This window comes from Myxine glutinosa, chromosome 12 (genome assembly GCF_964187855.1).
Source record: "Myxine glutinosa chromosome 12, kmMyxGlut1.1, whole genome shotgun sequence".
Taxonomy (NCBI): domain Eukaryota; kingdom Metazoa; phylum Chordata; class Myxini; order Myxiniformes; family Myxinidae; genus Myxine; species Myxine glutinosa.
The window spans coordinates 27,981,674-28,004,274 of record NC_136272.1 but is presented as its reverse complement, the minus strand read 5'-3'; the positions used below and the strand labels follow the sequence as shown (position 1 = coordinate 28,004,274).

Sequence of the window (22,601 nt, the reverse complement as noted above, 5' to 3'; positions counted from 1 at the left end):
CATCCTCAGAATAGCAGAATTTGAACCCATCACACCCAAACCCCCATCCATTCACATGAAGCCTGCAGTATGAATGTTGCTCACTGAAAGGGATCAGACTGTGTTAACAACAGATTCATCGATGACATCATGTGTGTCCAGTGTAAGGAGTTGTTAATCTGCAAAAGTAATTTGATTTTCTGGTGAAACTTCCAAAATCCAGAATCACTGTTCACCACGACTCATTCGTTCCTCCCCTCAGGGTCTTCAAGACAGCTGTTCACCACCACTCATTCGTTCCTCCCCTCAGGGTCTTCAAGACAGCTGTTTACCACCACTCATTCGTTCCTCCCCTCAGGGTCTTCAACACAGCTGTTCACCACCACTCATTCGTTCCTCCCCTCAGGGTCTTCAAGACAGCTGTTCACCGCCACTCATTCGTTCCTCCCCTCAGGGTCTTCAACACAGCTGTTCACCACCACTCATTCGTTCCTCCTCTACAAGTCTTCAAGACAGCTGTTCACCACCACTCATTCGTTCCTCCCCTCAGGGTCTTCAAGACAGCTGTTCACCACCACTCATTCGTTCCTCCCCTCAGGGTCTTCAAGACAGCTGTTCACCACCACTCATTCGTTCCTCCCCTCAGGGTCTTCAAGACAGCTGTTCACCACCACTCATTCGTTCCTCCTCTACAGGTCTTTAAGACAGCTGTTCACCACCACTCATTCGTTCCTCCTCTACAGGTCTTCAAGACAGCTGTTCACCACCACTCATTCGTTCCTCCTCTACAGGTCTTTAAGACAGCTGTTCACCACCACTTATTCGTTCCTCCACTGCAGGTCTTCAAGACAGCTGTTCACCACCACTCATTCGTTCCTCCTCTACAGGTCTTTAAGACAGCTGTTCACCACCACTTATTCGTTCCTCCTCTACAGGTCTTCAAGACAGCTGTTCACCACCACTCATTCGTTCCTCCTCTACAGGTCTTTAAGACAGCTGTTCACCACCACTTATTCGTTCCTCCTCTGCAGGTCTTCAAGACAGCTGTTCACCACCACTCATTCGTTCCTCCTCTACAGGTCTTTAAGACAGCTGTTCACCACCACTCATTCGTTCCTCCTCTACAGGTCTTTAAGACAGCTGTTCACCACCACTCATTCGTTCCTCCTCTACAGGTCTTTAAGACAGCTGTTCACCACCACTCATTCGTTCCTCCTCTACAGGTCTTTAAGACAGCTGTTCACCACCACTCATTCGTTCCTCCTCTACAGGTCTTTAAGACAGCTGTTCACCACCACTCATTCGTTCCTCCTCTACAGGTCTTTAAGACAGCTGTTCACCACCACTCATTCGTTCCTCCTCTACAGGTCTTTAAGACAGCTGTTCACCACCACTCACTCGTTCCTCCTCTACAGGTCTTTAAGACAGCTGTTCACCACCACTCACTCGTTCCTCCTCTACAGGTCTTTAAGACAGCTGTTCACCACCACTCATTCGTTCCTCCTCTACAAGTCTTCAAGACAGCTGTTCACCACAACTCATTCGTTCCTTCCCTCAGGGTCTTCAAGACAGCTGTTCACCACCACTCATTCGTTCATCCCCTCAGGGTCTTCAAGACAGCTGTTCACCACCACTCATTCATTCCTCCTCTGCAGGTCTTCAAGACAGCTGTTCACCACCACTCATTCATTCATTCCTCCTCTACAGGTCTTTAAGACAGCTGTTCACCACCACTCATTCGTTCCTCCTCTACAGGTCTTCAAGACAGCTGTTCACCACCACTCATTCGTTCCTCCTCTACAAGTCTTCAAGACAGCTGTTCACCACCACTCATTCATTCCTCCTCTGCAGGTCTTCAAGCCAGCTGTTCACCACCACTCATTCATTCCTCCTCTGCAGGTCTTCAAGACAGCTGTTCACCACCACTCATCCGTTCCTCCTCTACAAGTCTTCAAGACAGCTGTTCACCACCACTCATTCGTTCCTCCTCTACAAGTCTTCAAGACAGCTGTTCACCACCACTCATTCATTCCTCCTCTGCAGGTCTTCAAGACAGCTGTTCACCACCACTCATTCATTCCTCCTCTGCAGGTCTTCAAGACAGCTGTTCACCACCACTCATTCATTCCTCCTCTACAGGTCTTTAAGACAGCCATTCCCCACTATCTCAGATCACCCCCTGCACCACCCCTATCCAAAACCACTATATTTTCTACCCCCGTTAAACCCCTGCACCCCAACCCCACTTCCTTACAAAATTCCAGTCTTTCCTTCCTAAGTTTGCTTCTGCATCCACCTTGTCCACCCGGTGTGTCCTCTCCTAGCGCTCATATCGCTCATATTCCTCCGCACATTTCTTATTAGTCCAAGTCTCTCTCCATTTTGTTACTCAACCCTGTTGTTTGGTGCTCTCTCCCCCCCCCCCCACTCCTCTCCTAATTTGTAATAATCTCCCCCCCCCCACTCCTCTCCTAATTTGTAATAATCTCCCCCCCCCCACTCCTCTCCTAATTTGTATTAATCTTCCCCCCCCCCCCCCCACACCTCCCTCTCCACCCACTGCTCAAGCTCATCTCCTATATAGTAACCCTAAATTAGCCATATATTAGCCAATCTGTGAAAAAATTTAAAAGAAGCTAGTTTCAACTGATTTTGGTGGGTATGGGTATGGACAACTTCCAAAAAAAAGTAAGGAGGGATAGGGGTTGGGGAAACCTTTTTATTAGAGGTCAAAGGTCATTGACCTCTGCCTAAATCATATAAAATTGTATTTCAGCAACAAAATATGGTATATAGATGATCTTGGTGTCAAAATGCACAGGATTACGAAAGAAGATGACATAAGATAATTATTGACCCTTGGGACCAAATCCTGACCTCTGAAAATGAGGTCAAAGGTCAAAAAAGCTGTTTTATCACTAAAATGTCATATTTATAACAGGAAAATTACCATATTATATAAAAAGGAGCAAAAAAAAAAACCGAAGAGGTTAATTTCAACTTACGTGGTGGATATGGGGGTTATTATTTATTCCAAGAGCAGAGGGGGAGGGGGAAATTACCTTTCTTGGGATCAAATGTCATTGACCCTAGACTAAAACACTATATATTGCATGAATGAAGTCTTTGTTTTGTCTTTGTTTCAGGAGTGATTACTGAGAAAACCTAGCTAGCCTACATGTACCTTGACTACCCCAGTGCAGTGAGATGTCCCAAAAGTTCCCTGAGGCCTTTGGAACAATACTGTAAAATAACAAAATTACCAGGATGGATGTATGTGAAATATGTAGTGAGGACTTTTCAGAAGCAGGAAAGCTACAGAGGTTGTACAGAAAGGGATATGAGAATCTAATAGAGCAGTGTAGACTTATCAACAACTCTTCATTATTGGAGCGATTGGAACAAAAATGGAGTAGCAACACTCCTATGACAGTCCATCGTAGATGCCGAACCCTTTTCATGCAAAAGGAGCCAGATGTTGAGGAGCAAGAGCATGCGCCAAGACCAAAGCGACAAAAGGTGTCTCAAGCAGTAAATGATGACAAAAGGTGTATGAAGCTTTCATGGAGGGGAATCACACAACACGCTACAGCGATGAGCAATTTTCTGGACAATTTTCTGACCAGACAATCGAAGAGACACTCATGCGGAAAGCCAAGTCAAATGGAGGCTTAACAAGAGGAAGAATGCGCAACGAGAGCTCTGTGAAAGTATGGGCTGGTACGTTTTCACATCTCAAGCTTATGGGGGACCTGATGGAAGAAATGATTGGTGGAAAGCGGAGTAAGAGGACCCACACAGACCTTGGGGCAAAGCGTCTAGAGAAAGACAGCCAGCACGTCAAGTTGATTTCTGCATGGTTTTCAACTCATAACCCCTTCATAGAGGTTAGTATAGATCTGTTTCATTTACTGATAGTAGCACAGAAATCATTCCACATTTCAGTTACTATTTGTGGAACATTTACTTATCATCTTAGCTATGTAAAATAATATTTCATTTTTCATTTCAGGTAAAAGACCCCAACACCATTACTTCGTTACCAGGACAGGTTACCAGTGTCGTGCTGGCCTCCATTTGGAGTAATAACTACCGACAAGTCAATTGTCAACTGTGATGATGCAGTGAGGATAGGCCATGAAATGCAAAAGGATCTTGATAATGCGTCACCGGTTAAGAGCATGAAGACAGCAAAGAAATGCAAAAATCTGGCTGAACTTCAGAAGAAAGTAAAGGTAGGCGACAAGAGGATCTACATCGAAAAGACCCTTCTTTTCAATAGACCGATTTTCATGGCAGAGAGAGATGAAGGGATCGAACACATGTTCAAATTTGAGCTGACCCCGGTCCCAACATCTCTCTTCACAATGGATCGCATGATGAGAAAACCCAAAAAGCATGAATTTGGCAAGATGCTCAAGGAAACAGCTACAATACTTGACGTGGACATAAACAGCAAGATGCATGTTGTTGATGGAGGGTGGCTACTTCATCAGGTAAAGTGGTCCAGCGGTGCAACCATCAAGACTATAGTTGATACATATGTCAGATATGTTGACAACAAATTCAAGGATGCTACTGTAGTGTTTGATGGCTACGGGGAGGAATCATCAACGAAAGACCATGAACATATGCGGCGGATGGCTGGGAAGAAGGTTTCTCCGGACATGAGGGTCACACCGGAATTGACTATATCATGTGACAGGGAGGTTTTCCTGGCAAATGAGAAGAACAAAGGAGCCTTAATCATGATGATATCTGCAGAGATGGCAAGCCACAATATCACTGTACGCCAAGCAAAAGATGATGGTGACACGCTGATTGTTAGGTCTGCAATGGACTTGGTCGCAAGTGTTAAATCCCCAGTTGTTGTTGTCGCCCAGGACACTGATATTTTGATATTGCTCTGCTATCATAGGCCTATCCACTGTACTAATTTCTATTTACAAGCAGATTTCGGTGGTCTTTACGACATCTCTAGCATACACATCGGAGACAAAGAAGAGTTCCTCTTCAAGTATGGCTGGTCTGGAAACGACACTGTTTCATGCATTCATGGACATACCAAATGTGCTCTCTACAAATGCAGATTTCCTGCCAGTGTCATTACTGCATTCACAAGTCCCACTTCAACCGACTCCATAATTCGAACAGCTGGATTAAAAGCCATGCAGATCACATATGGCTGTGGGGATACTCCCCTAGAAAAGTCTCGCTACATGAAGTTCAAGAAGCAAGCAGCCAAGGGCAAAATCGATCCTGACCGCCTACCACCAACGGAAGATGCAACAGCTCAACATTCCCTTCGTGTCCATCTTCAAGTTGTGGTATGGAAGCATCTTGACACCTCTATTCTTGATCCCAAAGGAAGAGGATGGGAGTTAGATTCCAGCAGAAAACTCAGACCAAAAATGCTATCTGTTGGTATCGCGCCAGACAACCTTCTGAAAGTAATTTGTTGCAACTGCAAGGAAGGGGAGAGGCAATGTCAAACAATGAGATGCAGCTGCATGAAAGCTCGCATGTCGTGTGTATCTGCATGTGGAGTGTGCTGTGGGCATTGCGACAATGGAACAGATAGCATAGATGCAGAAGAAGAAATTGGTGGCGATGAAGAGGAAACAGACTGAGTATTATTAATTTGTTGTTGCCGATAGATACTGTAAGTTCTAAGTTGTGAGTAGTATTCTGCAAATTGTTGATTATAAATTCACATATACTTTACATACACAAACTATTTGACACTAATTAACTTTACCCCCCCCCCCCCCCCCCTGCTTATTTTGACCATTAACCTCGTATTTTGGTGGTGAAGAATCCATTTCATATTTAGTTTGTATCTTGGTATAATTCTGTTACTGTTACCAATATGATATTTGATATGATATTTTGGTGATAAGACGTCTATTTTTTACCTTTGACCTCATTTTCGGAGGTCAGTAATTGGTTCCATGGGTCAGTCATTATTCTATGTCATCTTCTTTCGTAATCCTGTGCATTTTGACACCAAGATCATCTATATACCATATTTTGTTGCTGAAATACAATTTTATATGATTTAGGCAGAGGTCAATGACCTTTGACCTCTAATAAAAAGGTTTCCCCAACCCCTATCCCTCCTTACTTTTTTTTGGTAGTTGTCCATACCCATACCTACCCAAATCAGTTGAAATTAGCTTCTTTTAAATTTTTTCACAGATGAACCTTAAGTTAGGGATACTAATAACTATAACTCAGTATAACTCTCTCGATAACAGATAACAACCTCCACCCCAAAGTGACTCGAACACGAAACGATCACTGAAGTATTCTGTCCTGCTCGGGGTGAAAAGTGCCGCATGCATAATTAATCAAACCAGCACGACCTGACTTGGACTAACATATGCAAACCGATACAATGATGAAGACAATTCAGAATATAGTGAGGCGACTATGAGGAAGAGGATGACGTACCCCGAACACGCGCGTTCTTATTGGCCCATTACTAAACGCCGACCAATGGGCAGAAGCCTTGCTGTTGCCTAGCGACGCGGCGCTTCCCTTGTCGTGTCACGTGTTTCGTCAACTCGGCCGCCGTGGATTCCTTTCTAACAGGTTCGTGAAGCCAAAGCACAAGTTTTGTTTTATTGTCACGTTTACACTTTAACATGGATAACTTTAATATTAACAATGCCTATTATTTGTATTTTAATTGTAATTATCGACATAGTTGAAGTGTTACGTCTGGTCCGGCAGCCATGCTGCATCTGGTGGAATCCAGAGCGCATTTGTTTTCTGGCAATTAATCTTCACTCTAACATACGACCTCGATAATTGGACATGACAGCAGGACGACCTACCTGTAACATGTTTGAAGGTAAATCCGACGACATCAAATATACACCCTTCTGCCGCTGTGCACATTGTGCGACGCATCACGGAGCACGTATTCCTTACATGCAGGCATAACATATCCCGACTAATTCCTAGGCGATGAAAGGACCTCATTGGGTGATGTCACCCTAGCCTCGCCCTGGATCATAGCTGCTGTCTTGTGTGGATACATCCCTGGTCTGCTTTGTCCTGCAACGACCCCACTGGTCAAGGAAAACTACATCAGTCTGGGGAATTTATGACACAAAGGTGTCCCCATGAATTGGTCCAATAGTGCTGTTGTGAAAAGGTAAATAATGCTTTAAATATGGTATCAAGACCATTAGGGTAAGTAAGCTCTAATTTATTGAGATGTATGGAGGTATATTGATGTTGGATTTGCAAGGGAACGATCATCCATTTCACCGCAGTTGCTGTAGATTAATGTCTGACTCGTTGAGTGAATTAGTAAGCATAGACAAATGCCTAGTGTGAGAAATGAATGAGTGTGAGAAATGAAAAATGTGTTTTCAGAAGGCGCTCTGGGATGGCGGAATTGCACATCATCGGGCAGCTTGTCAGTGCCAGCGGCTTTCCCAAGCACAGCCTTTTTTGCAAGTGGGGGATACATGCTGGTAAGTGCAGGGCATACCTTGAGAATTGCTTGTGGAAGGAGGGGTGGTTAAACGAGATGTGTGTGTGTGTGTGTGTGTGTGTGTGTGTGTGTGTGTGTGTGTGTGTGTGTGTGTGTGTGTGTGTGTGTGTGTGCGTGTGTGTCGTTCGTCGTTATCTCCGTATGTGGGTTTTGGAAGGTGGAACAAAGTCCTTCCGGGTCTCGAAGTATCCACCTTCATTTCGGTAAGGGGTTGGGGGGAGGGATGGGGGGGGGGGGGAGGTCACGATTCATGGACCAAGAGATGAAGTTTTCTTCTTCTCAAAGTTTTGTCCCGACGGCTATTTTCAGGATCGTCACCAAGACCTGGACAGCTTCCAGCTGCAGTTGGTTTGTATTAATATTCACAGCGATGGTTTTTAATATCTCTGTAAGGTTCTTCATCATTCCCATTGCTCCAATAATCACTGGTACGATTTTGGCGCTCTTCAGATATTGAAATTCCTGCTGACGTGACAGTGGATTACTCTACATACCTTGTTGTGCCTTTGGCTGTACAACTGTTCTGACATGAGTGTTTTTATATCCCAATAGGAGTTGGCTTGTGCTTCCTGTTTTTCTTTTTATGTTGCAAAACCTACACCTGTCCGATTGGCTCAGTCCTGTCATCTTTTTATCGTCATTTGTGTTCTGTCCTTGGTCTTATTACGATTCGTTCTCCATCCCAGTTGACTCGACCTCTCCTTAGCCTTTCCAGTGATCCTTCTTTGTCTATTCCCAATCTGTCCAACTCTTTTTATACCTTCCTGCTCTTGTGTCTTTGTACCAGTTGTCAGTGTATATCTGTTGATATTTCATCTTACATTTTTATTTTGTCTTTTTTGCAATTGTCAAGGCTGTATTTGATTTTGTTTTGGGTTGGTGCATGACATCTTCTATTCTCACATGTTTTGTATGTTTTTTGCTAGGTGGTTTAGGAATACCCTGTTGAGTTTGTTACCTTCGTGTATGCATACAAATTGTATTCGGTAGTCTGTTGAGCATTTTACGTACGCTGCTAATCTTACAGTGATCGCTCTGTGCACTTGGGTGAGATCCATCAGGCCGCTACCTCCTCCTTTTCGTCTCGGCAGGTACATTCTCGGGATGGACTGATTTTTGTGGAACATTTTGTGGATAGTGAGGAGTTTCCTTGTTTTGATATCTAACTTGTTGATACACAATTGTGGCCAGTTTATTATTCCACAGCTGTATTGGAACACTGGTATGCAAGTTGGTTTATGACTTTGATTTTGTTTCTCAAAGTGAGGTATGTTTTCAGGATCATTCTATGTAGGTATTGTTTGGTAATTGTTTTGCGTATTTGTTTGTGACAAATTCGATGTAGGCTAACCCCTGCTCTAGCAGGGAAAATGGCCTTAAAATGCTTAAAATGTTGTTGGTGTGTGTTGTGTATTTGTTTGTGACATATTTAGTGGCCCTCTTCTCCTCCACGGTATTTTTGTAAGATGCTTCGTTGTGTATTGTTGTTGTTCCTGCATTGTATCTCGGTTGATTTTTATGTTGTCCATTTTTGTTGGTGTGCCTTGTACGAATGTGCACTTGGCACACTTATCTGGGCCAAATCATATTTGGATGCCGTCGGAGTACCGTTTCACTAATTTCAGTTGTTCTGCCAATTTCGTGTGAAGAGTTTTAAATAATCCATGTACAGGAGATGTGTCACCTTTCTTGTTTCTTTGGACGTTATTTTATTGGTTGTTCGGGTGTATCTGTGTTCTTGCTCATTAATGAGGTTACTCAGTGGGTCCAGTGCCACGTAAAACAGAAGGGGAGAAAACGCTGTCACCCTGGAAGTTCCCGTCCCGCGTCGTATCTTCACTCGTGGCATTTCTTTTTTTTTTCGTTCCAAGTGCTGCAGTATTAATGTGGTATTCCATATATCCATTGCTTTCTCAACCAGCATGATCATTTGGGGAATTTGGTGTGTGTGTGTGTGTGTGTGTGTGTGTGTGTGTTTTACACTGGACTGTTTTAAGGGAGTTCATTCCCAATCAAGTGTGGAATATTTCGGGAGTTTGCTAGGAATGTCCTTTGATAGGATAATGGCAAGGACCCGTGGAAATTCTGAGTAATGTAAAATGTGTCACTCTGCCATAAAGCCCAGATCGGTGGAGTGTTGCAGTGATGGTTGTCCTTCTGGAGGTTTCTCCCATCTCCACTCAGGATCTCTGGCGCTCAGCCAGAGTGACCATCGGATTCTTGGTCACCTCTCTTACCAAGGCCCTTCTCCCCCGATTGCTCAGTTTGGCCGGGTGGCCAGCTCCAGGAAGAGTCCTAGTTGTTCCAAACTTCTTCCATTTAAAAATTATGGAGGCCACTGTGCTCTTGGGAACCTTCAATGCAGCAGAGATTTTTTGTAGGCTTCCCCAGATCTGTGCCTCGACACAATCCTGTCTCTGAGCTCCACAGCCAATTCCTTTGACCTCATGGCTTGGTTTTTGCTCTGATATGCATTGTCAGCTGTGAGACCTTATATAGACAGGTGTGTGCCTTTGCAAATCATGTCCAATCAATTGAATTTACCACAGGTGGACTCCAATCAAGGTGTAGAAACATCTCAAAGATGATCAAGAAAAATGGGAGGCACCTGAGCTAAATTTCAAGTGTCATAGCAAAGGGTATGAATACTTATGTCAATGTGATATTTCAGTTTTTTCTTTTTAATAAATTTGCAAAACTTTCTAAATTCCTGTTTTCTCTTTATCATTATGGGGTATTGAGTGTAGATTGATGAGGGGAAAAATGAATTTAAACGATTTCAGCATAAGGCTGCAACATAACACAACAACACCAACATGCATTTTAAGGCCATTTTCCCTGCTAGAGCGGGGGTTAGCCTTGCGGTCCCCATGACAATATTCTCCATTTTGCCCTATTTTCTGCATCTCTCCTTGTTAACCCCCTTGCCCGCATTTCTTCTTCCACCATCTTTAGCCAAGTTTTTCTCGGTCTTCCCCGTCCTCTACTTCCTTCTACATTAATTTCCATCACTCTTCTCAACCAGTCACTTTCATCCTTCCTCAACACATGACCAAACCATCTCAACCTGTTCCTCTTCACAGCCTCAATCACAGGCAATATTCCCATCATCTTTCGCAATTCATCATTTGTCTTCCTCTCTCTCAACGATACTCCGCACATCCATCGAACCATTCGCATTTCCACCCTTTCCAGCCTTCGTTGCTGCTCTACGTTCATTACCCATGTCTCGCTCCCATAAGGCTGCAACATAACAAAATGTGAAAATAGTGAAGGGGTCTGAATACTTTCTGAATGCACTGTATATACACAGTACATCTTACTATAATTCACCAAATGTCCGTCCATCTGTCTGTTCCCAGGTACCGCAAAACCGGCTCAACCGATCGCAACGATATTTTGGGTGGGTATTCCTGGGACCCCTGGGAGTAAAATAGGCTATATTGTTTTTCCAATTTACCAAGTTTTCCAATTTTCCAGTTTTTCCAAACACGATGGAATAATATTTACCGATATGAACAGTGATGTGGCTTTTGTTGAAATTATACGTACCAGGAGAGAGTAGATCGACTCCTGACAAACTCTTCCTGTATAAACGTGCGGCTCCGAAGAAACATGGCAGCATGTGCAAAGCGACTGAGAAACAGGTGTAGCGGCCGCTTCCATGTTACAGATTCGGCGCACACTCTTCACACATAAACGTGCGACTGAGAAAGACGTGTAGCGGCCGCTTCCGTTTTGCAGATTTGTCACGCGCTCTTCCGCATCTCAATGGTTCTGTTGTCATTGTCGTCATTCATGGCAGAATACAACTGAATGCAAGTTTAGAATGCAAGTCCACGAAAAAAAACGAAATACAGTTTATCTGAAGAGGAATGTTTTTAACGCGCACGAAAGTAATTTGACGTCATTGACCGCCATGAAAATCCGCGAAGCATTTTACGGTATTAAAACTGAGCCGCTCTTTACATACTTAGGGCCAAATAAAAAAACAATAGTTGATCGTCCGGATAAAAAAAAGGAGGATGAGGCCCTTTTAATTCAATATTTTTTCAAAATGGGTGCCATGTACTGTTTAGATTTTGATGATTTGCATGTGATATGATTCAATGGATGTTTATATGAATCGTTTAAAATAAAATAAAAAGCCTTCAATTTCCGATATCTTGCCTTTTCATTTGGGCCTCCCAATTGAAGCCCCGCCCGTAGGGCAGGTACCGTTGCTAGTACATATGAATATATGTTTCTCTTCAACAGCCACTTCTTATCCCACCTTGAGGGGTTGGCCGGCGCAATCCTGGCCCAAGTTTTTGACGAACCCACCTGGCCAGGCCTGACATTCACCTCGTTAGGGAAGAAATTTGGCCATGGTGCCGGCAATACTCGCCTACTCTTTTCGAAGGACATCGTGGGATCTTTAACGTCCACCAACCCATGCTGGCAGATGGCATTCCCAGTTTAACATCCATCATCACACATTGATAAATCACCCTGTCTGTGAAACACCGAACTGTCAGTTTATAGCTCGGTCGGGATTCGAACCCAGGCTAGACAGCTTAAAGGCGAGTGTCCTAGGCCATCCTGTCAGCCATATACTTATATGTACAAAATGTTTTCATCACCCAACAGTGACGTCCTCGGAATGTTCGTTGTGTCACAATGAGTGATGTAATGCCAGCAATGGATGCATCAAGTCTCATAAGACTTTGACATTGCATTCTGAGATGGTACTGATATGATGATGGTGTTTTTTCTGGGCGATGCTACATTGAGCGTGAAATCAACGTTAATGTCACCGTTTGTGCAGACATTCTCCAGAACCTAATACTTCTTAGAGCAAGTCGGGCAAAGTTTCCAGAATTGATGGGAAGTTTGTGGATCAGAAATTGGCCCTTAGCTGATTGGACTGTTCAACAAATCTGTCCTTGGCAATCAAAATACAACTCTGATTTAAATGGACTATTGTTTGAAACAAAGTGTTCATTGTTGTGAAAACCTGGTCAGACAGTGAGTGTGCCATTATCAAGATATACTCAAACATACAAATCCTTACAGCTGAGGCACATCTTTTGATGAGCACTTAAAAGCAGAGATAAAAACAGAACAAGGAAGGCTGAATGGGCTCCAGGTTGCATCTTCCTTGCTACGGGGGTCTCTCTTGTACCAGGTGTTAGCTCTGAGAGGTAATGGAACCTGACACCATTGCAAGCCGCATTCCTACATGCCCTTGGAGTTGGCTGAAATGAGTTGAACGCCCATGCCAGTGGCCAGCAACCGATGGCTCGCTCTGTCTTGTGCCTCAAGGCAGACTCCGAAAATGCTTTTTAGGAGAGTTGTCTTAGAGCCGATCAGTGCCACAGCGCCACGATTTGCCCTGCTTTGCGGGGCGCCTGCAGCAAGGAAAAAAATTGGTTTGTCGTTTCTGAAGCTTTCTCACCCTCTTGGGGATGTCTAAAGGAGATTGAAAGAGAGGGTGGAGGAAAAAAAAGAAAAAAAAGAAATGAACAGAAGAGGAAAAAAGGAGTGTCCATCCTAATACATAGGAGCTCTTCATGCTGATGAGGCTTGGGGTGAGGAAGAAGTGTAAACTTATTTTTCAGCATAGCTGTTATCTTCTATTGTAAACTTTGGAGTTGGAAGTGAAAAAGGCAACACAAAGTGATCATCAAAGTTCCAGAGCAGGAGAGGCCTTGGTTATGAAGAGATATTAATGAGTTATGGGTGTGGGACACAATACTGCGTGCAAAGGCCTATTTGGAGCATTAACCTTCATCATTGTTTTAACATGATTTGAACATCATTGCAGAATGGTCTGTTGGCTTAACAAAAAACAAAAGCAACATGACCGATAGTCTAACAGTGGCGTAGCCGGGCTTGTTTGACACTGTAGTTGAAGAGGATAGTATGACCTGGGTGAGGTTACCAGTTAGCAAATAATGCAAGTATTAATTTTTTTTACTTCAGGCATGGACAGCCGATTCGTGAATGACTTGGGTAAAAAAATGACGAATGGCAAAAGATGAAGCAATAAATTCCACATTCCAGTGCCACCTTCACTCCAACGTTAGGCATTGACAGCACGTTCTCTATATTTTCATTCCAAACAGCATCATTCATCATTCCAATCAGAAATTGATACCATGGTATCAATATATCAAAATATAATTTTAAATTACGATTGTATTGAGATATCAAGCTAGCGAACCCGTCATCATCTGTTCACTTCTGGATTCGGGAGCAAGGTCCATGTCGATCGCATTTCAAAATCATATTTTTATTGAGGAATTGCTGAAACCTCCTGCCTACCTTACGCCACCCGCTGGGACCCCAAAGCGTTCCGCAGAAGGTTATTAGATTTCCTTTTAGTAAAATATGCAACTGTAATGGTTACTAAACGCGTCCCCTGTCATGTGACCAGAACCTAAGCTCTAATTGGTGTACGTTTAAGTTGTGTGGGGACATACAGACAGACAAATGGTGTTCTAGACGGCATTGTCTTATTGAGTACGCCGTAAAACTGACCGCGCGTGCTGTGGTCACAACCTGCGCAAAATCCAGTAAACGGGCCGATTGAGAAACGCGCATTTAAAGCACTCTTAAAATATGAACAGCGCGATTGGGAAACACACATTTAATGTTCTATTAAAAAAGATTAACTCAACACCTCTTATCCATGTTACCCTCCCCACGGTTATATCAGTTCGAGCGTATTGGTCACACGGTCATGGATTGCTTAAACTCTGTATGGTTGCCATTCATTAATTACGTAATGCTATTTTTTTTCGTAATTTGTGAAATCTAACGCTTGATTACATAACGTGCTTGATTACATAATGTATCGCAATGCTTGATTACCGCGCGTTCTGACGAACCGTGCATTCTGACAGGCTTGATTAAATCTTACTGTTATTCGACATACGATTTGATGTTGGGGTCCCTAATCATGAATAACACTCGATCCAAACAAAGCTAATGGAAATCGGATGCAACAAACCCGGACAGTGTGCAAGACCAAAAGGAGGCCATAGAAGACAGGAGATACCACAACCCGTCTGCAATGGCAAAGTGATAGGCCCATAGACTTAGCTTCATCGCAGGAGATTCCAATGATCATTACTCATTGGTTTCCACAGCGTCAAACTGAATGAGGTGTGAGGCAGGAGCACCAGCCCAGAGAGGAGAGCAGTACTTCAAGCTGCAGATGAAGGCCTTGTCGGTGGATAAGAGTTCAGGTGTTCCAAGGAAGGACTTTGCACAACGGAGGATACCCAGTCGGCAACTGAATTTGTAGGCCAACTTAGAAATGTGGTTCGCGCAAGAAAGGTCATGGCTGATACTGAGACCCAAAATCTTGAGTGACTGTACTTCTTCAAGAGGATTGTTAAGAAAGTAGATGGGAGTGTTTGCCAGATGGTCTTTTTGGAGAGAAAGAGTGAGAGTGAGATTTGTCAGGATTGAAAGACCTATTCCAAGTGTATGACCAGTTTGTGATTCTATCAAGGTCTAAAGAGAAGGACAAGACTGCTGCCTGCCTATCTGAAGGATGAGGGATGTGATGAGAGAGGGTGGAGTCATCAACAAAGCGATAGAGGATTTTTCAGAGAGTCTGAGGGATCATTAATGAAGATTAAGAATAGGTCTGGGCCCAGAACACTGTTCTGAGACACTCCAGTCTTGACAGGGAGAGATGAAAGGTTTCCGTTTAGATTTTAGACCCACGCATTGGCTACGAGAGTAGCGCAAGTCAGTAACCTAAGAGTGGAGTTGGCCTTGAATACCATAGGCAGAGATTTTGGAGAACAAGGCAGGATGCCAGACTGTATCGAAAGCTCAACGTACGTCCAGAGAGAATGTCCTAAGCCTGGTGTTGGATTAACGGTCTGGGTGTCTGGCATGGGATCCCGGGTCCTGAGATTGATTCCCGATCTGCTGTTGAATTAACACCAGGTGGGGTTGACTCAGCCTGTCATCCTGCCAAGGTCTGCGAAATGAGTCCCAGTGTACCTACATTAGCTACTGGTAGTAGGGGCCCTGCATTAGCGACAACAACCACACCTTCTGCCAATGATGCTACCTGTAGCTTTGTGCTGCATATGAAAAAAGAAGAAGAGAATGTCCTGATCTCATGTCTGGCATTGAGGAAGAGAAGACAAGTTGTTTCAAAGCAACTACCTCACCACGGGATTCAGTGCATCTTGGGCTGAAAGAAGGGTAGGATAACTGAAGACGAGATGGGATGAATATGTGCATGAGAGAGAGAGAGAGAGCAGGATTCTGTGGAAGAATTCCCACGCTGAGTTAATATCAGGGGCAGGAGATATGGGAGACTAGTCTTAAAGAAAGATGGCTGCTTAAAACAGAAGACAGATTAGCAATGGAGGGGCCTGCTATACTAATAGTGCAAGGCAGTATACCTTCAGAAGTACCACTATTGTCTGCCCTGCCTGGGTGGCCAGAGAACAACCAAATAGAAGAAATGAAAGGAGATCAAAAGCTTTTAGATCAGAAAGGCGTGACTAATTGATTACCATGACGATCACTGCTGGATTGTAATGTCCATTGTGCCCATCTCCGTTTTGTCCCTTTAATATTCAGATTATTAATTATTCTGTAAAGGTTCCTTGTACCTTTCACATACGTAAATGAGAGAAATTATTGACCCTCCCTTCAGCTTCACTTTCTCCTCTAGATGATGCATAAATTCCCCTTACACATCTACCCCCTTATACCTCTCTTTTGCCAAACTTATTTCCCTTCTCTTCCCTCTCACATCCACCTATGCTCATTTCTCATTCTTAGGATCTCCTCTCCTCTTCCTCTTCTAATTTTTAGTTTCGTTCATTGAGCTCCCCATCCTCCTCTTCCTTGCATCTGTAATAAACACAGGACCATAAATACACAATTATTGGTACAAGGTAAAAGTTTTCTGTTATGTTACCTAGCAATGCAGTTCATTCTGTGTTTTACCCTGTCGGGTGAGCAGGTAGAGCATGGAAACTGATTGAAGGTCTTCACGAGGGCCAGACGCAGGTCGATAATCCTCATACCGGTGATGTTGCCTACCTGTGTCACCCTATCGATGTCCACTACGCCACCAAAGGCCTCCAAGGTTAGACACGCCAGCGACCCACATGGCCGGTTATGGAACTCTGGCTCTTTACCCTAACGGGCCATTTCATGCGCCCCGTGTGCCACTAAAACTTGCCTTTTACGACTCCTAATCGACCGTTAAATTATTTAGTTGCACGGAAGGGTGTGAGGTGTGGTTTATGACTGGTGATCTCGAGGCATTTTCTCACATTTTGTTTCATCAAAAAGCCCTCTTCGCTTGCCATAAAATCTCTTATTGGTGTGACATTGTTAATGGTTAACAACACTACCGGTGCGTTTGTACAAAATTTTGACAAGGCTTCTCAAATAGTTCCACTTCATCGAGCCTCGCTCTCACTGCAGCCTCCCTCCTGCATTCAATGGCTTCAATGTGTGTGTCAGGTGTCATCCTATGTAGTAGCACTTTATTTCGGAGTTTTCTTCTTCTTCTTTTTTTTGAAAGGCAATGAATCTTCTTCGAGCCTCTCAGTCAGGATGGCGACTCTGACCATGGCCCGAGTTTGAAAGCACAATGGGATCTCCTTATTTGTGGAAGTTCACTTGCTCTCCTGATTTCTCGGAAGATGTTAAGAAAGCACTTGCTATCTCGTCAAAATATTTTACAAACTACAAGATTCTGATCATAAATAAGAATATTCACACCAAGGTATGAACAACGTCTACACCACAATGTACTTGCTTTCCTATGATATGGCATTGAATGGTCGGCCGTGCATCTTAGAACCTCGTCATATGAAGCGACTGGAGCACAACACATGGTCAACTTCAAATGAGCCTGACCCTCCATCGGCCAATCCGGAGGAAAGATTCCAAACAGAGAACGTGTGGTTTAACGCCGGCACACTAATTTTGCAGCACCAAAACCGACTGATCATGTGCCTTGACGAAAACTTATTGTGGACTAGGAATGTGTAAAACTGGCTTTGTTGAGGAAGTCGGGATATGGACAAATGATTTCTTGAGAGTTCAGGCTGTACAGCTTTTGGTTCTTGTGAAGGTTGAACTGCAGCTCACTTTGGGCCTAAACAATGGCGCCCTCATCTGGTCGCACAAAGGTGGCAGCAACTTCAGCATTGAGAGAAGGCTGTTTAGTCGCAAACGTTATGGTCAGACTGATCGATCGAAAAAAAAGCAAATTAATGTAAAGCAAAAATTGTTTTGTTTTAAGGTACGTTTTTAATAATAAAAAATTGGGTAATTTTCATGCCTCTTCAGCTTGTTCGAGTCACTCGATCGAAACTGCTTGTGTATTGAGAGGTTGTGTGCATCAATCTGAGGATAAGCAGCCAAAGAGCAGCTGAGAGGTTGTGTGCATCAATCTCACCTTTGAACACCAACATTCAAAAAAGTGTCATGGCCACTCACCAACTTGTCGCAGCAAAACATCTGTCTTATACATACGGAAAAAATATATATATATTTCATTCACTGTATCCATTTATTTAGGAACGGTGGGAAAACATTTATCAGGATGCGTATTTACCTCTGAACTGCCTCATCTTGCTTTGGAATCTTGTTGGATATTGTCGCGTGCCTGCCTTCTGGTGAACACCGCAGGGTGACACAGATGACCAAACGAGCTTTAACTCTGAGGCGTTCAATTCAATGGCAGACCATCGTTATACGCGCGGGGAGCAAGTGGGGGAGAAGCCGTAAGCGCTTACCTTCACGAGTCCACCCGATGTCCTCGACCCTGCAATAAATCAACTCAAACCGACACGGAATGAAAATGTACAAAAATACCGGATTTATTAAAGAAAATGCCGGTCACAAAATAATGCACGATAAAACTATATTCCTAATTGGAGCGCGCCCATACAGACCCGAATACAGACAAAGGGAAATAAAACTGAAAATAAATACGTGTTTGTGTGGCACTTAGCTCTGAGCAGCTCTTGAACCTCGTCATGAATCGTCAAATATCGTCTGAGGCCTCTACGTTCTTGCACGCGAAAACCGCAGGCTGCACTCCGTGGGCGTGAACTAGGCCTCGCCGCGCGCTCCGCTCACTCCTGGCTTTGTGTGCGAAGCGAACAGGCCACGCCCGTCCACTCGTCTCTGCTCAGGAAACCGCAGTTCCTCCTCCTCACGATCACGATGAAGATGACAGAACACGATCGTTCACCACCAGATCCAGCAACCGAGAGATACAAAGTCATGGCTGCTCCCAATCAATGTCCCTCGATCAAGAGCACACCGTATATCTCCCCGTTGTTTAAGAATGTCCCTCCTCCGGAGCACCGCAACACAAGAGAGAAAGCCATGAGGAGAGCGAAATAAGATGAAAGAGACAAAATGTCTGGACATGACTGTTCGTGATGAATCTTCCTTGCGCAAGAGCAATAAGCGACCGTTCGCTATTGGATCCAGAAAGAGAAGAAGAAAATGTCGGCACAGCGTTCCTTTATTGCCAAGGCTCTGACGCCATCTCACGACATCACCATGTCCACTCCTATCAGCGAGTTCCTTCTTACCAGTTCTTGGGCCAATCAAATTCCGGACCAATCACTGCTCTTCAGGGTGTGGCTCCACAGCCCAGACTGATTGAGGTGGTGATGTAGCGGCTGCAGCACTAGCGATAGTGTTCGATGCCTGGTTGGTTTTTAATTAGTGTCATTAATTTTGGTGTCGATTGCTTGGCTTGGCTATGGTGTGTAGTGCGATGTCATAAGGAATACAGGAAAAGATTACAGAGGCAATTACATACAGGGGATTAATTTACCCATAATCCCTCGCTGATTAATAAACCCCACTCCTTTCATGAGGGTGAAGATACAAGTTTACCCGACATACGGTCTGCACTAATTTCTTACTTGTGATACATCGAGGTTTCTTCTTCTTCACGACAGTCGGAGCACACTACCAATGCATTTCTACCTTGAGTAAGGTATTGCCTACCCCCTACAAACGTAACAATATTCATCTGACCAACAGTGAGCTGTCCTTGGAAAGGAACTTTAAATTAGCTCCCCCCACCCCCCGACCTCAAAGGATATTGGCTTATCCATCAGGTTTGTTTACTTTATTTGAACTCAACTTACACTTCGTGTTTTCCTCATTGTTATGGAGTGAACGATTAATTGACCACCAAGAAACAAAGAGTCTTTGCTTGTGAAAGATGTTCTGTGAGTTCCAGTAAGACAGCGAAATGTCTACTTCTGAGGACATTGCATTATGATGCATTCTATGTTTGTGGCACCTCACCAGAATGGCAGTTTTGTAGTCAGATCTACTTCCAATAGTATTGAAGCCAGACAGATGGACCTACCATTGGTTTCCAATTATTCAGTGATGTTGCAGGACCAGTTAGCGAGTCCTTATTTGTGTTTGATACTTCAATGTTGGTAGACATCCTGTGGATGATTGTGTAGAGAAGATGAAGGTAGAGAGAGAGAGAGAGGTGTCTGTTGACTGTGAGTATATCATGGTTTTATAATGTGTGTGATGTAAGGTTACCGTTGTACCTTGTCACATGTTGCATGCTACGTTGTTGGTAGGTTGGCCGAAGCTGCACCTCCAAGTGTGGCATCTGGACAACTTTGGGCGCAGTGACCTCTTCGGCTACGGCTTCTGCCATGTCCCGAGCACTCCAGGCTGCCATCGCCTGACATGTGTCACCTGGCGTCCGACGGGCAACTGGCAGGAGCGGTTGGCACATGGCTTTGTGGGTGGTGGGCCGCAACTGAAGAGCGCCGATCTGGTGTATGGAGGCACTAATCGCTATCGGCTGCACACAGTGGCAGCCGGGCAGGTACATCTGGAACTGGCAGTGGTACTTAGACACTTTGATAAATACGGCGTAGAAAGTTGAGCATTGGCTCATAGAAATATGGGTGGAAGTAACCAAATTAAAGTGATTGTGATGTCCAAAAGCAGGAGGAAAGAATGGACATAAGGTAAAGCATGGGTGGCTAAAGCACTGAGTACATAGAACTGCATCTTAAATCTCTCATCGAGCAGAAAGCCAGATCATTTCCATCACCTGCGGCACAGAAGGAAACCAAAAGGAAAACAAAATGACTACAATGAGCCTTTCCATAGGGATCCACCTCCTCATCTTCCCCATCTCTGTATGACTACATAGGAGTATGTTTGGACAGGGCAGTTTTCCTATGCTTCAACTAAAGAACACATTCCATTACCTTCCTGATCCCTTAGACACGCCAGGTGTTTGTGGGCCAAGGAATTGAGTGACTTCTCAAGAACTTCCGAGAAACTTTCACCCGCTTTGGAGGAGGGGTAGGAGGATCGGGTGGAGAAGCGAAGGCGCTGTTTACATTCGCATTCCAAATAGTGCACTTTCGGATAATTTCTCTTTATACACAGTAAGCAATGGGTCACTGCCTCGCACACTACTTGTTTGTGATTCACTGCCCTCGGTTCAAACAAAATTTTCCACGCACGTTGGATATCAGTTGGATTTTGTAAAACTAACACTGTATACGTCCTCGCCTCTCTGAAGCATTGGTTTCTCGAGTTAACTTTTCCCTGGGCCGGTGCCAGCGTCGGAAGTGAAGCATCGGTGTCACAGGAGATCGGACAAGTCTGCCATACCGACTACATAAGACAGGTCATTGTTCAAAGTTGTCATATACCCACAAGTTCCTCTCCCATTGACAATGGTGCCAACCTATGTTGCTTTCCAATTTCCGGTGTGCACGCACCTCACCAAACACCGGATAAATAGAAGTTGCACGGATGATACTTTGTGGTGGAATAGAGACAACATTCAAAGTCCACACTTCCTTTGCACACATGGATGTGGGTACGTGTGCAACTATTCCAAACCACAGAAGCCTCTCTGTGTGTGTGTATACGTCTGTGTATTCTGATGTACCATACTCTTACGGAACGTCAGTGCTATCAAACCAATTTCTTACCAAGGGTTGTACTGGGTGGTTTGCCATTGCCTTCCCAACAGTAGTCAGGGCAGGAATTTGTAATTAGGCCACAGTGCTGGCAATAGCTCTCCTACTCTCCACGAAGGACACCATGAGATATTTAACGTCCACCAACTAATGCTGGCAAACAGAGCAATATATATATATATATATATATATACATACACATATTACCTCCCATTTTCAGTAGGTGCTCTCCCCATGCATGGCCCACGTGCATGTGTTAAAGCATGGCTTGTAGCCCGCTGTTTGATGAATTTCCCTGTGAAACTTCCTGGCAATAGCACATCTCCGCTGCCGATGAACTTCATGCGTCCTGTTTTGGATTACAGGAGTGCGGGAAGTAACGCCGGTTTATTTTGTCAAAGTTTCCAATGCCGTGCCATGTGATTGGCACAGCTTCGCGGTGCAGCTCACACATAATTGGTATGAACAAATTACGTTCAGGTGCACAGTATGAAAATGTGTTTTCAGAAAAGTAAATGTTTGTTTTTTTGTGGGTGGGATTTTTTTCTTTTTTGGCCTTGTCCAAGTTAATGTACAGTGCTAAGGTTGTATAATTGAGGAAGAAAACGGTTATGGTTCAAGTTTCCCATCGTGTTAAAGTAAGAAGCTTGTTACACGAGTGTATCTGGAAATAAATATAATTCAATGGAACTTTTTTTCTGAAACCATACAATATTGCTGTATGCATGTTTTCATTGTTAAGTTGCATTTGTACAATAAACTGAAGCATAAACAAGTAAATATAGTACTGTATAGTCTTCCTCCAGTAATATAACGTGCTCATGACGTCAGTATGGGGGCAATTATCTTACTATAATTCACCAAATGTCTGTCTGTCCATCTGTTCCCAGGTACCGCAAAAACGACTGAACCGATCGGAACGATATTTTGGGTGGGTAATCCTGAGACTCCCTGGAGTAAAATAGGCCATATTGTTTTTCCAGTTTTTTTTCCAATTTTTCCAAACATAATGGAATAATATTTACCGATATGAACAGTGATGTGGCTTTTATTGAAATTCTACAAATACTGTTTAGATTTTGATGATTTGTGTGTGATATGATTCAACGGATGTTCATATGAATCGTTCAAAGTAA

At 43.9% G+C, this 22,601-nt stretch overlaps 1 protein-coding gene across 3 annotated transcripts in view; it reads left to right on the top strand.

Annotated features, from left to right (window-relative positions):
- The window catches only part of B9D2 (B9 domain containing 2), a 79,676-nt gene extending 57,286 nt beyond the window's left edge, over positions 1-22,390 (top strand). The window contains exons 1-4 of one of the 3 annotated variants that reach the window (XM_078766639.1): positions 6,397-6,573; positions 7,366-7,466; positions 16,470-16,595; positions 20,095-22,390. In XM_078766639.1, coding sequence (XP_078622765.1) covers positions 7,379-7,466; positions 16,470-16,595; positions 20,095-20,408 — 528 coding nt within the window. In that variant the 5' untranslated portion in view covers positions 6,397-6,573; positions 7,366-7,378 and the 3' untranslated portion in view covers positions 20,409-22,390. The other 2 variants (XM_078766638.1, XM_068132928.2) reach the window with 2 other exon arrangements.
- Positions 22,391-22,601: the final 211 nt, after the last annotated feature.